The sequence below is a fragment of the Pygocentrus nattereri genome, chromosome 13 (genome assembly GCF_015220715.1).
Source record: "Pygocentrus nattereri isolate fPygNat1 chromosome 13, fPygNat1.pri, whole genome shotgun sequence".
Taxonomy (NCBI): domain Eukaryota; kingdom Metazoa; phylum Chordata; class Actinopteri; order Characiformes; family Serrasalmidae; genus Pygocentrus; species Pygocentrus nattereri.
Genome location: NC_051223.1, coordinates 20,418,206 through 20,438,570, shown reverse-complemented (window position 1 = coordinate 20,438,570; position 20,365 = coordinate 20,418,206). Strand labels below are relative to the sequence as shown.

General features: G+C 38.6%; 2 protein-coding genes across 2 annotated transcripts; one reads left to right on the top strand and one right to left on the bottom strand.

Moving 5' to 3' along the window:
• Positions 1-28: 28 nt before the first annotated feature.
• rnf40 (ring finger protein 40) lies at positions 29-12,652 on the bottom strand. The gene is made up of 20 exons (XM_017695945.2): positions 12,604-12,652; positions 11,784-11,925; positions 11,500-11,667; positions 10,681-10,996; positions 8,015-8,212; positions 7,511-7,632; positions 6,960-7,106; positions 6,095-6,169; positions 5,870-5,989; positions 4,650-4,829; positions 4,277-4,412; positions 3,862-3,983; positions 2,751-3,016; positions 2,368-2,485; positions 2,127-2,276; positions 1,125-1,337; positions 826-951; positions 578-718; positions 374-475; positions 29-262 (listed from the first exon to the last, which is right to left on the bottom strand). The coding sequence occupies exons 2-20, from the start codon at positions 11,916-11,918 to the stop codon at positions 86-88; spliced, it is 3,012 nt and encodes a 1,003-aa protein (XP_017551434.1). The 5' UTR covers positions 11,919-11,925; positions 12,604-12,652; the 3' UTR covers positions 29-85.
• A 404-nt stretch (positions 12,653-13,056) lies between these two features.
• Positions 13,057-18,935, top strand: ccdc189 (coiled-coil domain containing 189). Its single transcript, XM_017695874.2, has 9 exons — positions 13,057-13,276; positions 13,411-13,445; positions 13,532-13,597; positions 13,687-13,850; positions 14,951-15,021; positions 15,115-15,231; positions 15,327-15,399; positions 15,499-15,609; positions 18,721-18,935. Exons 1-9 carry the CDS (start codon positions 13,259-13,261, stop codon positions 18,879-18,881), a joined length of 816 nt encoding a protein of 271 aa, XP_017551363.1. The 5' UTR covers positions 13,057-13,258; the 3' UTR covers positions 18,882-18,935.
• Positions 18,936-20,365: the final 1,430 nt, after the last annotated feature.

Below are 20,365 nucleotides of genomic sequence, written 5' to 3'. Positions count from 1 at the left end.
AAGATGTGTACTCTGCTCGTGAAGTTACTTCTCCATAATGTCCCATGTCTTTACTATTATTTATGTTAATCATTCCATCTTGAAATTAAGTGATGTAGATGCGATGGAAGTCATTGGCTCCAAAAGCAGCGTTGCACTTAGGACACTTCCTCTGGCGAGTGTCATAGCGTGTCTTCAAGCACTCATAGCAGAAGACATGGAAACACTTGGTAAGCACAGTCTCCTTATCCCGAGTATTACAACAGGGGCAACGTAGTTTAGCCTAAAGATAAAAATATAGTCAGTGAATTCTTTATATAAAAAATGCAGAAAGATTAATGGCCTGTTTTGAGAAACACTATTCAGCACTGAGTAGCATCTGTGTAGCCTTTACCTTGTACTGATTGATTTCCTCTTGCAATATCTCATCAGCATCAGTATATACCTCCACTTTCTTCTGCTTCTCCAGCTTTCGGCGTAGTCTAGACAAGTCCTCCTAAAAGACAAGCAGCATATACCCCATAAACTACTCTTATGTTCCATTTCTTTTTTTTTTTTTTTTTTTTTCCATTTTTCTGTATGCTTTGATGTTCTGTACCTGTGCGCGTTTGAGGTTGCCGCTCTCCCTCTCTCGTGCAGTACGATTCTCCAGCACTGACGTCTGGATCTCCTTCAGCTTGGCCTGGGTGTGTTCCAGTTGAACCTTAAGGTCCTCAGCCAGCTGAGCTGCTTCCACCGCCTGAACCCAAGATAAAGTTACAGTATTTGTCCAGAGTTGTCTAACAACAATGATCTTTAAAAATAAAAAAGTGCAGGCATATAACACATTTCTGCGATCTCTCTTACTTTGCGCTTGTTGAGTTCTAGAGCTTGTGTGCGTAGTGCCAACTCTTTCTCCAGAGCAGCCAGTGAACTTTGCAGGATGCCCTCCTTCTCCTCAAGTTTCTGTACAACCAAGAGCTGAGCATCAACCTTGAAAGGAAAGGGTACAACTGGCATGAACAATTATTTACCCCTGCATATTTTACACTGCTAGTATAGTAGCACTGCTTATATTACAAGCATGTCACTACAAAAACATGCTTAGATTCCATTAGCTGACCTCTACATATTGCAGAACTTCTACCCCATAGTTCATTCCATACCTGGGTTTTGAAGGTGAGCACCTGGTCAGCCAGTTCCTCTTTCTCCTCTCGCAGCAGCTTATAGATCTGGTTAGATTTGATCCTCTCACTCATCAGCTTGAAATTGGCATCATCTTTCTCTCGCAGCTGCTGCATTAATCGGCTATTCTGCTCCTGCATGTCTTCAAAGGCCTGACCCGTCACATCCATCTCACTAAGCAGGGCTTCCTCCTCCTGAGCACAGTGCACACAAAGTTTTATTAGAGCTGGTGAATACTTAAACCTTGAGGTTCTGTATTCTGCATGTAGGCCCAAACTTCAGTTCTTCATTCTCATAACTACACAACTTGTGATTAGTTTCATAGCACCAACCAAACAATTCATTAACAGTTACTGAACAAATCTTAAGATTGAAAAGTCAATAATAGCCATACAGTTCAAAGGGTCATTGCTAGTAAAATCACAGTAAAAAAGTAGGACTGACCAATTTTTTGTTTGGCCGTCAGCATCATCTGACACTGACAAAAGTCAGTTTTATCGGTATCTATGAAATCATAACAGGTAACATTCTGCTAATTAGCAACTTTACTGGTTGCATAACCAAACCTGCGACCTGTCAACAGGGCAAAATTACAACAAGTGCCACAGGGGAAGCTAAACAGGCTAAACTGGTACATCTGATCATCATGGTTAAAATAAAAAACAGAAAATGAATCCAAACCTAACCTTTAGCATGAGAATAGAAAGACAAAAACATTTTTATGAAGAGAAACAATAAAAAAAAGACATAAAAAATCAAAAACACAATTCTGATAGCTCCTCCGTAGTGCTAGATTATTTAAAACAGTTTCTGCTAAATCTATATTTGAGGTGCGACAATTGAGAACTGACTACTATATCTGTCAGTCAACATTACCTGTAAAGGTCAACATCTTTTCATCAAATGTATAAAAATTCTATGATTATTTTTAATACATGTAGAAAACCGTGAACTGATATAAAGTATGACCTAGCCAAGCATACTTGTTTAGTGGCAGTAAGCTTTTTCTGCAAATGTTCAATAGTCTCCTCAGCCACTCGAATCTTCCTCAGAGCATCTTCATCAGCCAGTTTCTTGCTCTCCTTCCTCTCTCTCTCCTCAAGCTCCCGTACCCGCTGCCTCAGCTCCTCCACCTACAAGTTAAAGATGCTAGATAAACATCTGCTGTACACGCATGAGTATCTCAAGAGAAAGAAGAGAGTTACATCTGAAGGGCACACAAACCTCTGCCTTGGCTTTCCTCTCAGCTGCCATCAGCTGCACTTTGTCCCTCTGCTCTTTTGGTGCAGACTTATACATGTCGAGCAGCAACTTCATCTCCTTCTGAGACTCCTGAGCTTTCCTGATGATATGGTGATATGGGGGGAGGGGGGGGGTTGTGATCAGCATACGAAAAGGTATAATTTAAAACAGTCCACAGAACTACAGCAGCACAGATGTCATTGTGCATTATTAGATAAGAAAATGTTTTCACATATTCTTATCAGATACACTGTGTTCTGAATTTCAGATGCACTGTAATCACTTATTCTAAGGGTATTATAAAGAATAATCTTATAATCTGAAGGTGTCAATCCCAATCCTAATGTGTGAAAGATGAGGCATACTTGAGCTCTGTCCTGAGCATCTTCAGCGTGTCAGAGTCTTTCCTCTTCAGCTCCTCACTGCGCTGCCTTTCCCGCTCTCTTTCTCTCTCCCTCTCTCTTTCTGCCTCTCTCTCACGCTCCCGGGCTCTTTGTCTCTCCAGCTCTCGCCTCCTCTCCTCCTCTTCTTCTTGGTCATCATCCTCCTCTTTTTTCAGATCCAGTCCCCCATCATTCACATTTTCCTCCAACATCAGCACACTGCTGGCATCTCCGCTCTGACACTTCAACTGGAAAACAAGTGTTTATCCTACTTTAGTTTCAAGTCACAAAACAGAACTAAATTCAAGATTCTAAAATAAAAATGTTTTGACCAATAATAAATTCAGTACAAATTAGCAAAATGCTATTTCCAAGATGTGGTTTACATCGCCAAGTCTTCAAAGTAACCAGTTTACACTGATCACTTTTCAAAACAGAGTATAATGACCAGGTTCACTATACAGTTGACAGTTATGAAGACTTTGTATTTACATACATTTTGTTTTAGATTTTATGGCCTCGACATTTAATGGCCTAAATCAGTCCTTACGGAGTTCTACGGAGACCTACTTTACATCAGGTAATATGTAACATGCAGCCCCCCCACCCCAACCCTCCACCTTGGCCTAATCCTTCTAATTCAGCCGATCAGGAAGTTAATTATCTGAAGCAGGTGTGGTACATTGTGGTTGGAACAAGACTCCATAGGAGGGTAGATGTCCAGAACTAAAGTTGGTGGCCAGTGGCCTAATTTATGTGTATAATGCTAGGTCACTCTAATAGGGGCCCACCATATAAAATTTTCTTTGTCTATATTGGAAGAGCAGGGGGACTACATGTTAAAAATAAATAATATGAACAACTTTAAATAAATACACATATACGGTCATAGCTTCAACTCCACACATACCACTGAGTATTCATTTCTTCATCTCAAGAAAAGACTTTTATCTGCCTGTGTTTACATCACTTCAATAAAATTTGCAAATTCATCACAAAGAAAAAAAAAGCTGGTTTCGGTTTCCACAGAAAGCCCGTCCCTTTTAAATGTAAAATTACTTCACAGACATCAAGAGGTGAATGTGAGCTGAACCTTGTTGATTTCCATCTGAGTCTCACGCAACTTCCTCTTGTATCTCTGCACGTCCCCCTTGAGCTGGTGGTTATGATTCTGAAGGCTGCTAATTAGATGTCTCATTTCTCTGTTTATTGGACCTGTAGAACAAGACAGTAAAAATGAAGAGACAGTGGGGCTGATAAGCCGGTAGTTGTTTCAGTATCTGATGCCTGAGAAACACTGAACTACAGCCAAAATAACAAAGAATAGAAAAGTGATGACAGGATACACTTCCCCCACAGACTTCCTCTCCTCCTCATACTTACAGTAAAGCAAGTCTGCCCCGGGGGAAATTCACTGGTATGAAATTAAAACTAACAAGCCATCCGCAACTGTCTAACAACACCTGAACAAACTTGATTAAAAATGGAAAGTGCAATAGACGTTTTACCTGCTTGCTCATTGGCGGCAAGGTTCTGTTCAAATTCGATCCTTAGCATTTCATATTCCTTGCGCACCTGAGCTAGCGTGTCCTCTAACTGGATGACCTCAGTTCGAAGCTTCTTCTGAAGAGACAGCTCATCACTCTACAAAGGTAATGACAGCACAAAAAATAAATTATATTTTTAGACTAAAGAAAACAAAAGACAATCTTGCTATGGTAACTGGTTGAATGAAGTTCTATGTAAAAAGCCTACTTCTATATAGTACATTAAGCTCCAGGTTGCATTTTAAAGTTCTAGTATCTTTATTCTGGTCTGTACTGAACCTACATTTTGGAAGAGATGCTACAGACAGAAACATTGTGTGTTTATGATGTTAACCTCCATGTGTTCTATCTGCCTTAGGTGAGCATTCTTGGCAGTAAGCAACAGGGCCCTGGCCTCATCCAGCTGGGTCTTCACTCCCAGAGACTCATTGTACAGCAAAGAGAACTGAGACTGGAGGCACTTGTACTCTGGAGTCTCCTTCACCACCTCCTCTGGAATGTTCCGAAGGTCAATCTTACAAAAACACATCCATGTCAGCAATTTAGCAGTGCAGAATATATTGTTTGTCAATTTCTATCTTAATACTGAAATTTTAAAACTGGAGAAGGATACAATAAACAAATTACAAAATTTGATTGTATGTTGTAAGCATTCAGACCATTTACACAAGTCTTATGTTGTGATGATGTTATGCCAAATTAAAGGGTAATTCCACCATTTCTTCCAAATTTCTGTGTAATCCACTCATTAACATGCAAATGAAGTCATTATGACTGGTCTGGTGTGAAATGGTTCAATTGTAGAGAAACTTGAATGATACTGATTTCTTTACAGCAGAGGTGACAGAAACCAGAGGTTCTTCGACTGCAACACCATTTTATTTACCATCCAAAACCACTAGTGAATCTACACATCATCTGAGATTTTATATGTAATGGTAAAACAGTGGTCAATCCGAAAAAATAATTTTTGGAGGGGACTATTTTGCTGCACCGCACTCTGCATGCACCACCATCTCCACCATGAATTTAAGGCCAAGATCTTATCTCAAAACTACTGTAAAACAGAGTGTCAGGCATCAGGTAACATATTCATAGCCACTTCATGCAATAAATTTATATAAGGGGGCTTTTCGAAGAATTAAACCATCCTGACCCTGCAAATGTCTCTAGAATGATGGATTTCACTGAAATGCATTATGCATGATTTTGTTTACTTTTTAACCATCATGCAGAAATATTGAACATTTGCCATAATTCCCCTTCAAGGCACTAAAAAACAGTTTGGTCAAATTAATGTAGGCTTATTTTAGCTCTGTTGTGAGGCATATTACGATCACAGTTCTGTAGAGATATAACATTCAAGATATACTGTCCATACTAAGCAGCCCTAGAACAAAGCAGACTTGACAAGAGGTACAAATTGCAACTGCAACTGAAATGATAGCAACACAAGACAATGCAATTGAGCTGAGATAATGAAGGACTCAGAATTTCCAGAGCAAATAAGAAAAACATCAAACTGACATTTATCCGCTCACAAGACTCCAATACCTTCAGTTTCTCACTTTCCCGAACTGCCTCCTGTAGCTCCTGCTGCAATTTCTCCAGCTCTGCCATGCGGCTATTGGCCAACTCCTGGTTCTGCTCCAGCTCTGCATTCAGCAACTCAAACTGACAAGAGAATTGTTATTATGCAAAAGTAAGCACTCATGTGAAAACTGTTCCTATTTTCTATAAATTAAACTCCATATTCCAAAGCCTCTGGTCAAACATTACCTTCTGTATGTTTAGAGTAATCTGACCTCCAGGTAGGCCACCAGAGCTGCCAGAGGCATGGTAGCCCGAATTCAGCTGAGAGGCAGAGAAACAAATAAAATATTAAAGAGAATCTATTATGCTCATTTTCAAATGTTCATAATTTTATTTTTGGGGTGTACAAGAACAGATTTACATGCTCCAATGTTCCAAAATCACATTTCTCTCATAATGCACATCTCTATTCAACTTCTGTCAGAAACATTCTGTTAAGAGTTCCTATATCTTTAAGGGTGAGTTACGAATTTGCATCATTTTGTAACAAAGGTAAATGGCTGAAATTCCAGCAAGGCGTTTCAGGCAGCTGAGAAAAGGTGTGCACTTTGGGCTTTGTAATTTTGCAGACCCCTTACTTTAAATTTCAATACAGTTCTGTTTGTTTGATTGCAAAGGCTCCCATCACTTGTTTGGGATTAGAAATGCCCAGATATTACGTCCCTCATATAAAATCCTAAACCAAGCACTGTTAACTAGCAAACTAGACTGGAGTGATTACAACAAAGCAAAAACATAAAACTTAAAACACTATAATAAAAATTCATAAAGGAATAAACAAACAATTAGAGATTAAACAACTTTGTTTACAGTTGCCAGTTTCCAAAGTGCACTTGTGTTAGTAAATAATTCCCAAAAAAGTATACTTTTGCCTTTATTAGTTTGAACACCTGCCACCGTTTTCAATTACACCCTCTGTGGATGAAATTCTGTGGCTGTTTTTTCCTTTCATTTTTTAAACAAACTTTTCTTAATAACATCTTGCAGTTTTTGATCTAGTGCACAATAAATAAATAAATAAATAAATAAATAAAATTATAATAAAACTGACCTGTTCAAGAGCCTCTGCTAGGTGCTTATTGAGCTTCTGTTCTCTTTTGCGGAGTTTCTCAATGTCCCACTGCAGGTCTTCCACAGCTGTCTCCATCTCAGATACTTTTGTCTCAGAACTTGTGACTTTGTCAACCAGTTCATTATACTGCAGGGAAAAGATCAGAGAAAACAATCTTAAATGAAAGTGTGCTAAAATAAAACAGTACTTAGTACCAATAATACATATTCTGGTTTTCACAGAAGAGAGTGAGTACATAGTACAGTACTATGTTCAGTGCAAAAAAAGCTCATGTCCAGGGCATCCGTGTCATGTGAGGAAAAACGATGTTCCTAATAATATTCCTTTTAATTTCTTAGATAATTTCATTGACAGTCTGTGACCTCGTTGACCTGGGCCTTGTTAAAGTAAAATTCTGCATTCTTTTTGTGGATATCGGACTGTTATTTGCATATGAAACTATCAACACATCAGTCTTCTCGTATTTATCCTCTAGTACAACACAATATATCAACAACACAGAACCATGCACTAGGCTGACAAGTAGGTACCTCCAATGACATTTTGTGGTGTCTCCCTTGAAGGGAGGAAGCCAGGTCTTGAAGTCTATTATTCTCTTCTAGTAGTGTGCGAGTCGTAGCAACAACCTCTCGCTGAGCATCATCCTCACATACTAATAAGGAAATACAAACAACACTCTGAGTATGAGTAAAACATCTACTCTGTTTGGACCTAATTTCAGATTCACTGTAAAGTAGTTTCAATATTTATTTTTATATTAATTTCTTATGTGAAGGATGTTAATAAGACTGTTTTAGCCTTCAAAAATACTTATGAACCATAATGCTGTACACAAAATTCTGGCTTAACAGAAAAGAGCAATAAAGAACAGGAACTTGATTTCTTCACATCTGGTCTATGTATTTCAGCCTTTATTCACAATAAACATCAATACTTACAGCTTTATACTTCACTAATCCCTAAATCAGGAGCTTTGGATTGTCAGACACCAAAGTTAAAAGCATGCATATTTAAGTGAATGAGCACCTAGTTACCTGCTGTTTGTACACGAGAGCACAGATATTCAATGGAGTTGTGCAGTCGGTCAAAGATGCAGACCATGCAGGCTACTGCTCCCTTGCTGAACTGCATTCTATCCTGCAGCTGCAAACTGAGCTCCTCCTCACTGCTGTTATCCAGAGTGGAGAGGAAGGCCTTTGCACTCTCGCTTAATGGAGGAGGTGGAGGAGGAGCTGTAGATGTAAAATAAAATCGGACACAAATGTAAACACTGTGTAAAAGTCTTAGGCCAGCCAAAAGAAAGTGTTTCAACTTTATCTGGGCCTCAAAAGCATCTTAGTATAAAGATTATCTTAATTGGCAGATGGAGCGTTCGACGTGAGGCTCTCTACCATTTAAGAATCAATTTGTGCTAAGAAGCTCAGCCTTGTGCAGTAACTTTGTTGTTTCATGTATAAATACTATAACATTATAAAAACTAAAAACTAGTTGCTGACTTTGCTAAATGTTACTGATATCTTTGATGATGGTAAAGCTGTGTGTACATGAGCATTTTCAGCCTGATTTTAACATGGACCTTCTGACAAACGTTGACATTTGCAAGTGATTTTCCAGGAGCTCAATCGAAAGTGAATGACAGTGTGGGTAGTCTCTTAGAGCAAGAAGGGAATGAGCTGGTCTTAAGCCTTCCGATCAAGCTTTTGAGTTGAAGAGTCTTGGAGTGTGAGATGGAGGAGCTGCTTGTTATACTGGCAAAAGCACAAGTGTTTCTATGATTTTTTTGAACAGCATTCAGGAACTCATGTCAGGGACCAGTTTGCAGTGAAATGCTTATTTTCACTACAGAAGAGAATTTCATTCATGTCTCCCAAAATGTTTATGCACAGTTTGCTGTACTACGTCTATGAACATAAAAGCACAGACAGGTCGAGTACAATTTAGCTTAGTTTGTATCATTATAATTGTGAGATTTAGAATCTTGAGTGCCCACTCAAATTAGATATTAGTCATTTAGATTTTTTTTTCTGAGTGGAAGTCACGCTGTATGCTCGGTCCCTTTGTTACACCCAGAATTTGGTAGACATTGCTCAAAATAGTCATCCAGTACCTCACTATTACACTGTGTGAAAAATCCTACTGTTATCGCTAAAATGTTTGTCTATGAAATGAAATGCAATCAAACGAATATCTGTTGCCGTCTCTCCTTAACCAGTTTACACTTTATATTCTCTGTGTCTGAACTATACTAGATGTAGAAGGCAGGTAATAACATTGAGAAACAGGCTTCAAATTCAGACATTTACAGTCAGTAAAACGGCATTTAGAATAAATGTTAGGAGTATGCCAGTTTATTAGGCAAGTATTGGCATCAAATGTGATTATGCAAAACACTAGCTTAGTGCTAACAACACTACAAATCTCTAAAGGGCTTGGTATATAATATGATGACGCACTGTTGTATGAGAGCCGGAATTGTGGTAGGGTTAGTAGGTCTTGGTTCAGAATAGATGAATTAATCTTTCCTTGATTTTGGCTTTTCATGGACCATAGACTCACTAAATACGTTTTCAGAGCGTACTTGCATGTGAATCTACCTGGCTACTAGATGAAATAGCAGAGTAAAAACCAAAGAAAACAGATAGTGCTGTAATGATATCATCAGTTTGCTAACTATCCAGGCAAGCAATGTTTGCTTACAGGTAAACATATTTGTCGCTGAGTGAAACATGCCAGTAATCTAGTTAAATTAAAGATTACATGAACCCTCTCTGGTGAAATACACCAATGGCTGAGTGGAATATCTGTATGTAAACTATACATGGGCTTCAAGTGACTTAAAAATTCTAAATTTCTCAAAAGAACAGGTACATAAACATACCAGCTAGGAAAAGAAGTCTGTAAATGAAAGAGGAGGAAACATTACCATATCCAGATCATTAGTCCACTCTGTTTGGCATTATATTGTTTGGTATCCTCCTAAAGTTGACCAAGTTAACGCCCCTTCTAATTTGATTCACTTTTAAGCCTGACAAACCTAAAACACAGCTCTTCATGCTTTAGGCAGTGACTGTAAGCATAAGAACAATTCCATGATGCAGCAAAATGTGATGCTGATACCCAAACACCTATGGGAGTGGTATTGAACATTAGCATATGCTAGTGGATCAGACTATGCAAGCCTGCATATAAAACAACGATTCAATTGACATAATGATTCTATGACTGTTCCTGGTTCACAGTATAAACAAAACTAAGGAAACTAGGAAATAACTGGAATTTCCTGTACTTTACATTCTGGAAGATCCATGTTACCCCATTAGCAGATTCACTTCCTCTTGAACTCGATAAGCTCAACCACAAACACATATAGGTGAAATTAGCTCCTTGCTGTTCCACAGCAGGAGAATCAGGTGGGGAAGCTCCCACACCTCAGTGACTCCTGCTTTTTTCCCCATCTCTACATAAGGTGTGTTTCAGGACACTCTCCACTACATGAACTGCAAATATTAAATATAAGTCATCATAATACACTACACTGCACTGTGAACAAGCTGCACCAACACATCTACTGAAAATATGCACAATGTCATTTAATTTAAGTACTTGCACCATGAATATATAATTTTGTCATGTGACTTAAGACCTCGGCACAGTTCTGACATCCTTAAAAAACAAAATGAAGCCAATGAAAAAAGTTTACCAAGTATTCCATCCCCTACTGGCTCCTCAGGAGGCTTCTCCACAGCATCAGCCTGCTGTTGCTCTTGTTCCTGTTGCTGCTCCTGCTTCTGTACCTGTTCGGTCTGCTGCTGTTCCTCCTCCGCTGGAGGCAGAGGCTGAGGAAGCCCATCCTCTCCTTCCACTGGAGTTGGCAAAGGGGCAGGAACATCAGTGGCAGGTGAGGGGGCTGTTGCAGTAGTAGGGACAGAGGCTGGGGGACTAACAGGAGTCTGCACAGGTGCTGGAGTAACCTCAGGTTCAACACGTTGCAGTAACTCTTGAACATTTTCCTCCAGCTGTGTATACAAAGTGTTAAAAAGGATGTTTCGTATATCTGGTAGGGTTTATGATAACTTTCATATAGATGTAACATACAGTGCTGTTTGAAAGTTTGTGAACCCTTTAGCATTATGTGCATTTTCTGCATAAGTTTGACCTAAAATATGATCCCATCTTCATAAGTCAGAACGATGGATAAGGAGAGCCAAATTAAACGATGGTGACAGGATTTCAAAGTGTTACCAAATGTCTAGGCACTGTTTGTGGTATGGCATTCATATTTATATCCACAATGATCACCACTGAAGGTTCACACAGTCAAAAAGTGATTAGAGGCATGCATTTTGTGTTTTGTTCACAATGTTTTTGACAAGTACCATTCATGCTCCTTACACAAAGAGAAGCAAACACCATAGACAGCCATTTGTATCATACAAATCAGCAGAGGAGTGGAATGGCTAAAGCATCTAGATTACATAAGAACTGGTACTACTCAACACTGTGTGCATGCGTTTAGTACCTGGGTCCAGCAACGATTAACAATGAGAAGTGTGGTATCATCAGTTGCTTGTCTTTTTTCCAGCTTCTCAATTTTCTCTCTGAGCTCATCTTCCATTGCCTGCCTCTGCTCAAGGCGCTCAAGCAGCTTCTTGTTCTTAAACTGAAGGACCTTCATGTCCATTTCCTCCTGCAAGGCGCAAAATAATACAAAGTGTTAACATCCTACATTTGATTTCTGAGCATGACATCTACAACACTATAATTCAGATCTCTGCAGAGACTACAGTAATGACAGGATCTCACCGTGGATGAAACTCCCCCAATACGAATGGGCTCGATGAGGGTGGTCGTAGTCTTTTCCTCTTTTTTCATCTTCTTTTCAGGGGGGCCAGGGGGGCTGTCCCCTCCAGAGGCACGCTTACCTCCCGTGCCTGACATGGTTCCCCTGTTTACAGACAGATCGGTTAAAGACTTGCAAAACATTCCATCTAGATCTATACATCAGTGTGATTTACACAGATATTTTAAAGCCTGCCGTCAACAGCCTACATGTCCACTTACACGAAGCGCCTTTCTATGGAAAGGTCTATTACTTTGTCTTTAGGATGCCATTAATGTATCTCAATCCACTAATAGCAGTGATTTAGAGAAGTCAACCTGAATAAATGCACCTTGGACTGAATCAGTTTCTTATAATGTGCTAACGCTACGTAGCTAATTGCAGAGGGCCTTCATTACCTTCAAAACGTTGCACAGCTGGTAACTAAAATATGTGTCAAACTGTAAGCTAACAATATACAGTACTTATGTGTAATCCTAAAACACTGCGTTAATATAAAGCTTTACATATCTAACATTCAACAGTTTGTAAGCAAATGGCTAACGCTAACTAGATAGCTAATAAGCTCTACCTCGGCTAACGCTAGCTAGCAGTAACGTTCATGTCTCTGTACGTTAGCCAGCTTAGGTAAACTAGCAGTAAACACGGATGTTTCCACTAAAACAAAAAGTCCTGATTTGTAAAATAAATACTCGACGTGCATGTTCTAAAGAAACGAATGTATCGGCGTTTCTTAATGAACGTCAGAGTTTATAATCAATTTAACTGTGCACAGTGACAAACCTTCGCTAGCCGTAAAGATAGTGAACGGCGATAGCGGTGCGAAAAGGGCTACAGAGGAACATCACAAAAACGAGCTACGAGCTTCAAAATAAGGGTCGTTTTCCTTGGACGGAAAAAAACGGGAAGAAATAAGGGTGAGGTCTTGGAATTAACGGTATTTTCAGTCATTCTGAATACTTTTCTGGCCTGTTAAGAAAATTCATAGATTGAAAAATATCCAAACTCGTATTTTTATATCCTAACTCGAATTTTTATAATATTGCAAGAAATGTTAGTTAGTAAACTGTGACATTCACCGTTGTAGAAACGTTCATTTCAAAATAAAAGTTAAAATGACCGTCAGTTTTCGTTACCCAATAACGTTAGCTGGTTAATGATTTTTCTACCACCGACATGCATAACTATTTTTAGTTTATGTTTTGATGTCTTTCGTAGTTTGACAACAGAGTTGAATATAGCGTCTCTGACTGATCTAAAACGACTGTTTTCTCCCGGTGTGAGCCGGCCCCGTTGTTGCTAGGCGACACTGCAACACAGAACCAGCGATGCTATCGTGCTTTTAGAGGAAACCTACTAGCTTAGCCATCTAGCCAACTTAGGAGACAACTTTAAAAGCGTGTTCACAGAGCAACCTTCTTCATCTACGCGGTCGAAAATGAAGACGGAAGCATCGGTACGATATGAAGGAGCTCGTTCGTTATGAGAATAACTCTGACTATAGACAGCAAGCAGAGATCCGTGTAATATTGTTCAGTCAGGCCAGAACATTGTTGCTGTGACTAACCGTAACTAACACTTCTATTCTAGGAGCCATGTCCTCCGAAAGCCAGAGTTTTATTATGGTATGTTATAATTAATTACAATTAAAATGGACTTATTCCATTCTGTGCCTGTAACCTAATTGTATTGTTGTTGAGTGAACCTGCAGGGCAGACCTGAGTTACAGTGATATGGAGGAAATGGACAAGGCAGAGTCTATACCAGACATTGAAAGGTTTGCATTCATTAATTCTAACTTTTCAGGTCTGATGCAAATTTATACAATGAATATGTAAACCGTGGTTTGCTTTCTGATTTCTGCAGGGTTTTGTGCCGTACATTGAGAATTGAGCTACCTGAGCCACGGCTGGGAATTCTGCTCGAGTTGTACACAAATATAGTGATGTTCTGCAGGGAGCAACACTTCAACAGAGAACAAACATCTGTTCTTCTCTCCATTGTAAATAATGTGCATCAGCTTAACACAGGTGATACATTTATTGGGCCTATACATCTTCTTGTCTTCTTTATTCCCTGAAGTCTGCTTGTGATGTTTGTGTGGATTCATGAAAAAACAAAAAGAAACTAGTTTTAACATGACTGTTTCCAATCTCTCTTCATCCCTTGGAATTAAACAGGTTATTTTTGTTACTGTACCTTCACCATCGAATACAGGCGTGTGACAAATTAAAGGAAAAACGTATATAAAGGCAGACAGGTGTACTCCATTATACAGTTAAGCAGTTAACATCCTACCATTCTCTGTTGCCTGTATAAAAATATTAAACAGGCAGTAGACCTTGATTTTGGATCAAGAATGTGTGAGGAAATTTCTGTGACTTTGAAAAAAGTTTCATTATTAGCCAGAGCTTTAATCACAAGACTGCTTAACTGGCTTGCGTTTCAATAGGAACAGTGGTATCTGAGTTTAGAACTATGGGAAAGACATCAATATATTGGGTTAAAGGTTGTACATGAAAATTCACATTTGATGATGCTTGTGATTTAGTATGATGTGTAAGGAAAAACAGGAGCAGCTAATGCTCATGTGACTTAGAATGTCAATGCAGTACATAATCAGATTGTGTCAGTAAGAACAGTAAGTCCATTCACAACTGCACTGAGAGGGAAGTTTTAGTAAGGTTGCAGTGCACACACCTCTCATTGCAAAGACGAATACACATTTGAGAGTTCAGTTGTGTGAAAACCATCAGTGCTACATTCTATAGAGTTGTGGAACCAACTGATCTGGTCAGATGAGTCATCTTTCCCTACATACTCCACAAGTGGTCTAGTGCATGTGCAGAATACACCAAGAGAACATTATGAGCCTGAAGGGTTTCAGTGTCTTTATTATGCTGTAGGGGGTATTTTGCTGGCATGGTTTGGGTCTCCAACTGTAAGCAATGTCACAACTTCCATAAAATGCCTGTGGTACGTGACACAAAACCCATGACTCTGAACAGAAGATGTGAATTATTATACAAATTTGTGATAATCAGGTAATAATAAATTAAACTAATGCAGTGTCATCATGGATAATTTCTTTTAAGCTCTTCTGATACATCTCCTCTTTCCAACACTCCAGAAACTCCCCTCAACAATATGGACCAGTGTTTCACCTACTGCAGTGAGCTTCTACTTTGTCATTCTGTCAGAGTATGTAAATTAGAATTAGTGTTGTAATTAAGCGAACTAATTTTCTGAGATTTTATTTGCTCTTAAAGTACTTTGTATTTTTTCCTTGTCCAGAGACCTCCCTTCAGCATCAGTCTTTTCAGTTTAGAAGAAGTAAACCAGATTATAAAATATCTCATCAACACATATATGAGACACTATGTACTTTACAAGTACATATTCACACCTCAGGTATCTTTGTCTTCTTCTTCACCAAGTACAGTCTATATTGCATGCCGAATTTCTGCAATTTGCTGACATGACTTTTTCCTTCACCAATGGTGAAGATGCATTTGGATTTATCCTTATCCTATACTGGAATGCCTGAGGATACTGCCATAGAAGAACAAGCCAGCAAAGGTACGTTCATTCACTATTCAATGCAATGTTACCATTGTCCTATCCTATACCCATTTAAACATCAGCTTTGAGACTGAATGTTTTCTATCTGGATATCAGCATGTGTCACAGATGCAGAGAAGGAAACTGAAAAGGAATCAGTGGAAGCAAATGGGCAAGACACAGCATCATCAGAAATCTTGACCACTGATACAGAGACACCTATTCAAGGTACTGAAATGGCATTGGATTAGTGTGAAGAGTAATTACACCAATGGATCTATTTCACTGGTAATTTGTCTTAGTTGGGACCATAATGGGGCTACAGTTTGTGTTCAGTGGCCAAATAAATGCCTTCAAATTCAAAAAAGCTCATAAAATACGCAAAATATATTATGTAATGAAGAGAACATTTTACTAAGTGGTAACTGCACTACTGAGAATGCTCATTCCATATTTTACCCATTACTATATTATTATCCATATGTTACACATTCATTTGCAGACATGGTAAAATATCTAACCATGAGGCAGATAATTTCACAGCTACTATACAGGCATGCAATCTCATGGGCAAAAGTTCATACAATTTTTGAGGCTTTGTCACTCAGGAGAAAATTTTAGTAATTTTAACATGAAAATGAATGATTCCCTTGCGCACAGAGAATAAAACATGAATAAATAATTGCCATAGAATGATCCAGGTAATTGACTATGCCTAAACAAGTCAAAAATTGTACTGTTTTTTTCCTTCTCCTGAACAATTACTATAAAGAGGGTTATTCGTAAAATGTACCTATCATTGGTTTTCAATCTGATTAATGGCTTATGCTGATTGTGTAAGTCAGTAAACTGCTTGGACCCCAATGATTGCCACTTGTGATGTAATTTGTAGACAATCACTTAACAATACCTCTCACTGATTACAACAATCCACATAAATCAAGACGTTCCACATAAATTGTTGACATAAATAAAGTGGTTCCCGCTTGTCTTGGCTGCAAACAATGATAATGTACACATGCTAACATTTTGGCATCCACCGATTTAAAGCTGTGGAAGAACAAAATCATATATGTGAAGATGAGACCAACTTCATTGCTTTCATTGCCTTTTCATGCTTCTAAAACTACTTTACTGTATGTATATACATATATACTGCTCAAAAAAATAAAGGGAACACTCAAATACCACATCCTAGATCTGAATGAATGAAATATTCTCATTGAATACTTTGTTCTGTACAAAGTTGAATGTGCTGACAACAAAATCACACAAAAATCATCAATGGAAATCAAATGTATTAACCAATGGAGGCCTGGATTTGGAGTCACACACAAAATTAAAGTGGAAAAACACACTACAGGCTGATCCAACTTTGATGTAATGTCCTTAAAACAAGTCAAAATGAAGCTCAGTATTGTGTGTGGCCGCCACGTGCCTGTATGACCTCCCTACAATGCCTGGGCATGCTCCTGATGAGGTGGCGGATGGTCTCCTGAGAGATCTCCTCCCAGACCTGGACTAAAGCATCCGCCAACTCCTGGACAGTCTGTGGTGCAACGTGACGTTGGTGGATGTAGCGAGACATGATGTCCCAGATGTGCTCAATCGGATTCAGGTCTGGGGAACGGGCGGGCCAGTCCATAGCTTCAATGCCTTCATCTTGCAGGAACTGCTGACACACTCCAGCCACATGAGGTCTAGCATTGTCCTGCATTAGGAGGAACCCAGGGCCAACCGCACCAGCATATGGTCTCACAAGGGGTCTGAGGATCTCATCTCGGTACCTAATGGCAGTCAGGCTACATCTGGCGAGCACATGGAGGGCTGTGCGTCCCTCCAAAGAAATGCCACCCCACACCATTACTGACCCAATGCCAAACCGGTCATGCTGAAGGATGCTGCAGGCAGCAGATCGCTCTCCACGGCGTCTCCAGACTCTGTCACGTCTGTCACATGTGCTCAGTGTGAATCTGCTTTCATCTGTGAAGAGCACAGGGTGCCAGTGGCGATTTTGTCTACGCTGACAGACACAACAAACCTTCTTGCCACAGCTCGCATTGATTTGCCATCCTGGATGAGCTGCACTACCTGAGCCACTTGTGTGGGTTGTAGAGTCCGTCTCATGCTACCACGAGTGTGAAAGCACCGCCAACATTCAAAAGTGACCAAAACATCAGCCAGAAAGCATAAATACTGAGAAGTGGTCTGTGGTCCCCACCTGCAGAACCACTCCTGTACAGAACAAAGTATTCAATGAGAATATTTCATTCATTCAGATCTAGGATGTGTTATTTGAGTGTTCCCTTTATTTTTTTGAGCAGTTTATCTTTGCTAGTTACCAATAGGTTAGAGAGAAAGCTAGTCCTGAGCTCAGATACTGCTAAGAAACAAAAGTTACTGTTGATACCCAGAGAGAAAGGAACAGAGTTGAACACAGAACAGAACAATACAATACAATACAATACAATACAATACATTACAATACAATACATTACAATATGTGCAGTACAACATATTGCAATCAATACTTAATTCAGTGCTCACTGAATTAGTATAGTGTATATATAAGTAATACATTATAGTATATGTAAGTATTCAGGCATTAGATATTTACAGGGATTATGTTATGATCTATGTAGGCAGTAATTGAGACAGTAAAAGACTGAATATGATTTATAGGGCACTTTCTACTGGGAGGTGTCAGCCCATCACCCTTAAATTTCAACTAGTGATAAAGATACACTTTTTCTGTATCCTTTGCTGGTTTGTTCCTCATGGCCACATGATGAACAATTAGATCTCTTTATTTTTAAGTAAATGTGTTACAAAGACTGAAAATCAGTGCAACATTAACTGCTGTCACTACTGAAAGCGCATCTTTTCTACAATTAAATAAACATTTTGTTTTGTTTTGCTTTTTTAATGAATTTTTTTTATTAATCTAAGAAGTTATTGTTCCTTTAACTTATTTCAAAGTTTGTTTTAAGTTGTGGAGATATGAGTTTTTGTCCTCACAGCAACAATATAATGTACTGTGACATTTTGACAGTTATTACTGTCAAGAATCTCTGCTGTCGAATGGATGTAAATAGCTTAAATTGAAATAGCCTAATATTACAGAAAGGTAAGTTGCAGATGTTCAGCAAATGATGTTTTTATAATATGAACCTGGTCTGTACATTTTTAATGTCACTGAAGATGCTTCAGCAGCCAGAAATTTCAATAAATGTGGTATTTCATGTCTAACATTGATGAGATTCTAGTATTGAAGAGGAGGGTCTTGGTTTATGTGCCTATGTGGGACAATTTTTCTTAGAAGTTCATTGTCGTTATTAGATCCACCGTCAAAGGCAAAGCTCCGGTCAATTGTGGAAAAGGAAGTGAAGGAGGAAGTGATGCGCTTGACCATTCAACTAGAAAAACGGCTGCAGGAAAGTACTGATCAGCTTAACACTGCGCTTACTGCACTGGAGACTAGCATTCAGTCTAAGAAATGACCCATGCCTACATGTCCCCACAGACCATAACTATAAATACAGTATATCAGTATAAATGTGATATATATATATATATATATATATATATATATATATATATATATATATATATATATATATATATATATATATATATATACACATACATACATATATATACACACACTGATCAGACATAACATTATAACCGCCTCCTTGTTTCTACAAACTGATGTGGTGGAGGAGAGTAAGTGTGTGTTGCACTGGTTGATACAAGTGGAACAGATGCAGCATCACTGTGTTCACTCACTGTCCACTCTATTAGACACTCCTACCTTGTCCACCTTGTAGATGTAAAGTCAGAGATGATAGCTCATCTGCTGCTGCACAGCTTATGTTGGTCATCCTCTAGTCCTTCATCAGTAATCGCAGGACGCTGCCCACAAGACACTGTTGGCTGGATATTTTTGGTTGGTGGACTATTCTCAGTCCAGCATGGACACTGAGGTGTTTAAAAACTCCAGCAGCACTGCTGTTTCTGATCCACTCAGACCAGCGCAACGACCATTAACACACCATCACCACATCAGTGTTACTGCAGTGACGAGAATGATCTACCACTTAAATAGTACCTGCTCTGTGAGGGTCCATGGTGGTCCTGACCACTGAAGAACAGAGTAGGGGGCTAACAAAGTATGCAGAGAAACAGATGGACTACAGTCTGTAATTGTAGAACCACAGTTGACCAGGTGGTCATAATGTTATGCAAAGTACCATTCAAAAGGTTGAAATCACTATTTTCAATAATATAAAATTTCAATTATATAAAGCCAAATTTGTTATAGATACATATATAAAGTGATAGTAATATGATGCTAATATTCTATGTTTAAAACAATTTGTGGGAAGCTGTAAAAAAGTTTGATGATGAATGAAGATGTAAATGATTCCATAGTAACTGAGAAAGCTGTGTTGCATTGAGATTTTCATAGTAAAAATGGTATTTACAGCCATTTGTGATCATTTTGTGACAATAAATTGCTACAATTGGATAACAGTTTATTATTTAATAACACTAATTTTACTGTCATAATGTCTCTTCAAAAATCTGTTCAAAAATAAATTGTGAATAAACCATATTTTTTCTTCTGGTGTCTAATGTATGATGTTACAATCTACACTGTTTATTATTGAGTTCTGATTATTAATATTACTCTTTCTTTATGCAACTATCAATTGATTATACACTAGAATATCATATAAAAATTATTTTCCATAAACCGAAGCTGCTGTCACTTCCCAAGTGATCTGAAAATAAAACGTTTTCATGATGGTAAACTGTTATGAGCTTTTACGGATTTTATTTAAAAAACAAGAGACTTTTATATTTCCCATTATAAAAATGCAGTAAAATGTAAAGTTTTACCTACTGAGCACCAGACCTTTTAAAAGCCCTCTGCCCAAAATTTTCAGTGTAGTGACCATTTAAGTTTATGAGAATTTAT

Bases quoted from the DNA above. Each gene is read 5' to 3' on its own strand.
- rnf40 (XM_017695945.2), bottom strand. From the start codon at position 11,918: ATGTCAGGCACGGGAGGTAAGCGTGCCTCTGGAGGGGACAGCCCCCCT. The intron at 4,830-5,869 runs GTATTGGAGTCT...TGTTTTTGTAAG, and splicing joins GGGAAAGTGAGAAACTGAAG to ATTGACCTTCGGAACATTCC. The intron at 476-577 runs GTACAGAACATC...CTTGTCTTTTAG, and splicing joins GCAACCTCAAACGCGCACAG to GAGGACTTGTCTAGACTACG.
- ccdc189 (XM_017695874.2), top strand. The intron at 15,400-15,498 runs GTACGTTCATTC...TCTGGATATCAG, and splicing joins AGAAGAACAAGCCAGCAAAG to CATGTGTCACAGATGCAGAG. The intron at 15,610-18,720 runs GTACTGAAATGG...TGTCGTTATTAG, and splicing joins TACAGAGACACCTATTCAAG to ATCCACCGTCAAAGGCAAAG.